This window comes from Salvelinus namaycush, chromosome 32 (assembly GCF_016432855.1).
Source record: "Salvelinus namaycush isolate Seneca chromosome 32, SaNama_1.0, whole genome shotgun sequence".
Taxonomy (NCBI): Eukaryota; Metazoa; Chordata; class Actinopteri; order Salmoniformes; family Salmonidae; genus Salvelinus; species Salvelinus namaycush.
The window spans coordinates 8,337,159-8,344,537 of NC_052338.1; the positions used below are offsets into that span (position 1 = coordinate 8,337,159).

Below are 7,379 nucleotides of genomic sequence, written 5' to 3' on the forward strand. Positions count from 1 at the left end.
AGGAAGGACAGTGTGTCCCTGAGGTATATAAGGGAACCCCCCCCCCCCCCCCCCCCCCCCCCCCCCCCCCCCCCCCCTCCACACCTCCCATCTCATCCTTTCATTATCATAACTCCCATCCTCTAAATTAAATTGGGGGGGCCTAAATCTCTCCCAAAACTGCACTAGCCTACAACCAGTGGAGGGGAATGGGTGAGGGGGGCAAAATTCAATCAAACAGAACCAAGTTGTATTATTCCCCTTTATTGCTTAAATGTATCAACAGCCACAACATTATGCCTGCCAAGGCACACACAAACATGTGAAATGGCCACACAAAGGACACGTTTCTGGTGTCTAGTTAATCCAACTACATGGCTTGTTGTTGCCAACACATCTCTATGTGTGTAGGGGAGTGGGATTACATTGCACACACACACACACACACACACACACACACACACACACACACACACACACACACACACACACACACACACACACACACACACACACACACACACACAATGTGCATCGTTCTCTTTCCCTTTAATCTCACCCCGACTAAAGTTACATTCAACAGCAAGGGGCTTTAGCCCGGTGCTACTATCTTACTAAAATAGAAAAAAGTCACACATTCTTCCTCGTTATGATAAGCCCCCCCGAAATCAAAAGAGCGGGTCCTTTTTTCTCCAGGGCGCTTTTCCCTTCTTTTCCCTCGTTTCATACCAGGCCTCATTGAGAAGCACACAAAAGAGGGGATGGGATAACAGCCTAGCGTGTGTCACAAAGGGCCAAAGCGCCACCGCTCCTTTCCTCCCTTGCGAACTGTGTTATGTTGCTGTACAGTGTGAAATCGAATTATTCTGCTTAATTAAGAGGTGGCTAACCTTGACCCCAGATCAGCAGCTCATCAGCAGAAAAGCCTGCAGGTTTTCCACTATGGCGTAGTCGGCGGGGCTAGTTCGCTAGGCTATTCATCTCCATGTGCTATTGCAGGGCCAAGGTAATGTATTGTGGGAGGGAGAGGGGAATGTAGTATGAGCTGTATGTATAGACATTGCTTGCTCCCCCTACGACGTGCCTGCTTGTACGCTATTTGTTTGTTCATTTGAGAAAAGGGGCCCGTGGCTAAGTGCATTCGATTAGGGGTTGAGAATGAGTTCCATTCCACGGGCGTGCAGACACTGCCCATTGAGCACTGAGAGGTTTGTGCATTGGAAAAGGAGGCCCTGCTGTGCTTGGAGTCATCATTTGGGTGATGTGCGATGGACACTGGCACATGCACACTCACACACTCACAAAGATTCCACACACACACACACACACGCGCGCAAAGATGTACAAAGACACACGCACAGACACATACAGAGACACACAAAGATGTACAAGGACATGCACACACACACACACACACACACACACACACACACACACACCAATACACACACTCACTCAGGCCAGTCAAATATAGCATTGTGTCCTGAATACGGCCAATTTGGCTCCTAATGGTCTTTGTGACCATCAAGGCTCCGAAGGTAAGCTGAGTTGAGGACAGAGCGAGAGAAGAGAGAAAGTGTTTACCTTTATAACTATATGTGTCTAATGGCCTATGGATGTCTCCATGGTAACATGGGCAGTAGGTGGCGAGCTAGGGAGCAGGCGGGCGGTGAGGCCGAGCCGAAATCTGCCCTCCATATTTAGTTCTATCGAGAGGACCGTTTATAGTTCTCATCGCTACAGCTCGGCTACATCAGTGGTCTGCAATGAGTTCATTATCGGCGGACCAAAAAAAGAAACGGCTGTGTTTAAGTGTCCAAGAGAGAAGGGAGCGAGAGAGGCAGAGAGAGGCAGATAGAGTGGGTCGGTGTTAGGGGCAGGGATGGGAGAGGTGGCTTAATGCAATAAAGCATGTTGTATTGACACCTCTGTTGTGTCTATTGATTCCTCATTATGTCCCTAACAAACCTTGGTGGACATATTGTCATTCGCAATCATGTTAGCACTGGGACTCGCTAACGCTCCCCCTTAAATCCGATCTATACACACACACACACACACACACATTCCCTCACAAACACACGCTACGTACATGCTGCACACACATACACACACACTAGACACACAGGCGGAGAGTAGTCAATGAAACCTGATCAATATCAGAGCGAGGTTAAAACCACTCTGACAGTATGTACCTGTGAATTCATACTGGTTCAGATAAGATACATACACAGATCTATAATTGACCTCAATATGCAATTATCGAGTATACAACCAGTCCGCCCTCTCTCGCAGACCTGAGCTGTCACGCACGCACGCACGCACGCACGCACGCACGCACGCACGCACGCACGCACGCACGCACGCACGCACGCACACACACACACACACACACACACACACACACACACACACACACACACACGCACACATAAATGCTAGCCAATTAATCCAGGCCTCCAAGCCTTCACCCACCTCACTCCCCTCGCCAAGCCCAGGTACACAGCCTCATCCTGGGCAGAGAGAGGTGAGGAGTTGGGGTGTGGGCTGGAGGCAGTTATCAAGCAGCATGGAGGCAACAGTGTGTGTTGGTGGAGTGGTTAGGGAGCTGGACCAAAAAACTGCCTGTTAGATACTATACCGCTGCAATTGTGAACTCTCCAACTAAACGTTGACCTAACGTGGAATAGACGTTGAAATGATGTCAGTGCCCAGTGGGTAGTCCATAGATTTTTGTCCAGTATGTCATTGTTGAGCACTTTATCAGAGTTATCTTACCATGCTGTAACGAAAGTCAATACCAACCTTTGGTTGTGTTAAAATACAATGATGAATCTGAATCTGATGAATTAAAAACTCGAAGTTTTGCCTGGATAGTCAAAACATGCAGTATACTTGATAGCATGACCGCAAGTATCAACACAGCTACAAAACATGCAGTATACTTGATAGCATGACCGCAAGTATCAACACAGCTACAAAACATGCAGTATACTTGATAGCATGACCGCAAGTATCAACACAGCTACAAAACATGCAGTATACTTGATAGCATGACCGCAAGTATCAACACAGCTACAAAACATGCAGTATACTTGATAGCATGACCGCAAGTATCAACACAGCTACAAAACATGCAGTATACTTGATAGCATGACCGCAAGTATCAACACAGCTACAAAACATGCAGTATACTTGATAGCATGACCGCAAGTATCAACACAGCTACAAAACATGCACAGTCCCTCACCAGACCGAGTGCCGACACTCTGGATTTGATAGCTTTTTATGTGCAAAAAGAACTCTGGAGATTATAAAGCCAAATAAAACGTATTTTTTTAAATGATTTGTTCTGGCTGCGACCAATGTCAAAGCCTAAGGCGCTAACGGGGTAATGGCAGGTCCCAATACACTCAAGTACCTGAGAAAATAAACGTTTTGCACACTTATTTCTGACGAAACCATCCATTTCAACGGGACTTCAGTAACCTTTCCCTCACCTTTCTATGGAGATAACAACATATGTTATTACTATTAATATGGTACTACTTGCTTCTACTATTAATACTGCAGATATACCTCTAATACTATACTTCACCTTCTTTATAAACTTGGAAACTGACCCTGAAACCATTTCCAAATGCATCTCAAACCATGTCTGAACCCTTGAGCCAATCCCATTTAGCCTAATGCTGTGCTTGCTGACTGGCCATGCACATCCAGACAAAAACTCCAAGATAATTTGACAAACCGCCATCAAAATGGTGGCCGGAAAAACCCCTTCATGGGGTTAGTGGGTTTGCCACACCACCATGGTCAACCTAACACATAAGCTCTTAGCTTAGATCCACTTGGTAGCCCAATAGCCCATCTTTGCTAACGTATGCTGTTTGTACCCTCTCTCTTTCTCTCCCTCCTTCTCTCGTTCTTTCCCTCCTTAACACCCCCACTTTAGCCTCTATCTCTCTCTCCCTCTAAGCATGCTGGGATTGAACCCCCAGCAGCCCCCTCTCTCTCTGCCCATCATCTGGACCTTAGATCAGAAGGGGAAGTGTGGGTAACAGACTTAGCTAAACAGGCTTATGGGCAAGACCAAAACACCAGGAAAATCCAATTGAAAGCCCACCCGGGCCCAAAGGGAACACAGGAAAGACAGACAGAACGAGAGAGCGAGCGAGAGAAAGACAGAGCGCGAGAGAGAGAGAGAGAGCGAGAGATACTTCTATGTTAGATGCTCTTTATTGGCTGGCCGACCATCTGTGTCTTTATGTTGTTACCCAATTCCTCATGGGACATGGAGGAATGAAAGTAGAGAGAAGAAAAGAAGGGGGTATATTCACTTTTCTACCACTGATGTTTTCTACCAGTATTGACTTATACCCTTCTATTCAAGCCTGCATACGGGAGTATGTTCACTTTATAGGCTACTCACTCACACCTCTATACTGGCATAAGCTAGTAGGTGTGTTACCCAGGGATGTAGGTGTGTTACCCAGCGATGTAGGTGTGTTACCCAGCGATGTAGGTGTGTTACCCAGGGATGTAGCTGGGTCAACCTTGAACATTAGGGGTAAATAGGTGGGTAAACCCATATGCAAATAAATTATTATCTAGCATTATAAGTGGATAACCCCTTTTCACAAAATAAAAAAGGTGTAAACTGAGTTTACTTTAGTTAACCCTCAACTACATCACAAATGTTATACTTTGTTTATCCCATTTTAAACATTTTCCAAAATGTGTTAATTATTATTCACTCGTAACCTATACTGTACCTTCATTTCATTCAGTGACCTACCTATAACGGTTGTCCCCTCTTCCCACCCCTCTCTGTCACAACAAAAGCAAAGGACATACGTGCCCTGTCAAGCCGTCCTCCTGCATGGCTACCACAACCAGTGCTCATTAAAAACTTCAACCGTTCTTCTCCTGGTGACATGTAGTTAAGTAGATAGCCTGCATTATCATCACAGCCCTGGAGAGGAGCATATATTCGGCCCCATCTGTCATTTGAATTTTCCACTTGGATGGAGACAGGGACAGCATCATCTTCCCGCCCCCTTCCCTATCTCCCCGTTGTTAGATAAAACCACCTCCACCAAAAAGTGACAAAGATCGTAAAAGACAAGATAGTTCATATACTCCACAGGTTGTTGCAACACTACAGTCACCAATCATTTCTCATTTCATTCATTGATAATTACCTAACCTGACTAGGCCTATCAACTTTACGCATCAACACTTTGACTGAGAATATGATAATTAAAGTAGAATGGCCTGTAATTCGTTCAATCTTTTCCACTCCCCACTCCCAGCCTTGTCGCAAGGTTTCTCACTCTCTATCCCTCTTTTTTTCCCGCGGCCCCGGGATCGATCTCCGCTGGGTCGATAAATTACCATGAATATTCCCTTACCCGTCCGTGAGACGAAAGCGGGAGAGACGGGTGCATAGACAGAGGCAGACGGAGCGGAGAAGACAGATGGGGATGGAAGTGAGGAGAGAAAACGGTCTGGGAACAGCATGGGATACAGCACATAGGCAAATGTTTAAAGGATGTAAATAATGAACCACATTTTCTTGACAACATTTTGGGGATAAGATGTTTTTTTACACTTTGGATTTTTATACAAATATTCTAATGTCTTTTGGGGGAAAATTCGACTCGGACAGAAATGTAACCTATGTCTATAAACAATTCAAGCTAAATGTTCTCATCCTTTTTGAGGAATCAAGAGGTGGTCTAAGGACTTGCCAGTGCAGTGGACAGTTATTAGCTGACCGACAAAGTTTTTTTTCATGTATGTGAAATGTAGAGGAGCATGGCCAATGAAACAGCTATAGCGGGATAAGTAACGGTCTTACCGGAGCTGGAGCGTAGAGCCAGCGGGGACTTGAGACGCCAGGCGCTGAAGTCGGAAGCAGTTCTCTGAAAGACGAACGGCACCGGCAAGGGAACAAACATGATCCGCTGTCGTTCTTGGTTTTTATTTGCAGTTTTCTTCGAATTGCGCTTGTCTTCTCTTCTTTGTTGCTTTTCTTCGTATGCTTTCCAGGTAGACGTTTCAAAATATGTTTGTTAGTAAGAATATTTGGTTGAGTTTGTGTCTAGCCTATGCTACGTTCACATTTTTTGGTTTTGTGCCTCTATCTATGTCATATCGATGTGGATATATGGTCCCTTGGCAGTTCAGTGAACGGTGCTCACTTGAGACTAACACACAGACGGATAGTCGGGATACCGGATACACAGCGCCAGCTATGTAAAATAGGCTTCTGTTGATATTAGTCATTAACAGAATTAATAGACATTGAGTAACTCTCTAACGCGGGTATTCTCTCATTGGTAAAAGTTAGGCCTGTATGTAGCTACAAAATAGCCTAGATATGAACTGTGTGGAGTATTCTTTTTTATATTCTTGAAGGTATTTCCATATGTTTTGCTTATCACGACAGGTGTGCGACTCTTCCCGTCACAGTGGCCTCTTTTACCTCGATCGGTTTTGCTTTGGTTTACACTTGTAAATAAATATCTCTCCAGTTTTACTTTGATGAAAAACTGTTCTTTCTCGATGTCCGTTGTAGCAGGTGTATGGTCGGAACAGAAAAGGTTAACAACTGTTTGTGTGGTGTTGTTATTTGTGATTCTCTATATTTGGTTCTAAGCAGAAATGGCTATGGTCAGCTCACGAATACATGCACACAAGAAGCATTATGATAAAATATACAATTACATTATTTGAAACATTTAAATAATCAAATAATAAGTAAGGCTAAACAGGGACGCCTCTGGTTTTCGCTCCTCCCCCTCTCTGTCACAGGCCGGTAATTAAAACGCAATCAATCGATAAATAAAAGATAAATAAATAAACCAGATTTTTTTTTTTTACGAAATGAAAGCTAAACGAAAAACATAAACACGGTACCCGTTATGCGGTATCTTTTCTTTGGCTCTGTCCCGCCATCCGTCTGTGTGTCTGTCTCTATGTTCCCGTTATTTGGGAACCCCAGTTCGTTCGGTCCGACTCCCTCCAGTCTGAAAGCGCTCTGACAACGCTGCTCGCAACATTGAGGCGAGAGAGCACCCGCCGTATAGCCTACAGTCCCCCACCCCCTTTCTCCCCCTCTTTCTTTTTCCTCCCCCCGCTTCCTTCTACCCCTGCTCTCTCCCTTTTTCTTACTAATCCCATATAAAATGACCTATACTCTGCATTGATCTCTTGATTAAACTTAATTCACAATGATGCCAATAATCGTGATGGTCTCCTAATCGATTGGTTTACACAATAGACACGTATTCAGAGTTTGTGTTTGGTGTATTTTTGTTCAGGTGATTTTTCGCATCGCTCCCCCTACATTTACCTTGGCTAAATCTACGCATTGCAAGGTCATAGGCAGCATT

The 7,379-nt window shown here is 44.8% G+C and overlaps 1 protein-coding gene across 1 annotated transcript in view; it reads right to left on the reverse strand.

Annotated features, from left to right (window-relative positions):
* LOC120026796 (POU domain, class 2, transcription factor 2) overlaps window positions 1-5,942 on the reverse strand; it is a 42,276-nt gene extending 36,334 nt beyond the window's left edge. The window contains exon 1 of the mRNA XM_038971513.1: window positions 5,843-5,942. Coding sequence (XP_038827441.1) covers window positions 5,843-5,942 — 100 coding nt within the window. The remainder of the gene's footprint in view (window positions 1-5,842) is intronic.
* Window positions 5,943-7,379: the final 1,437 nt, after the last annotated feature.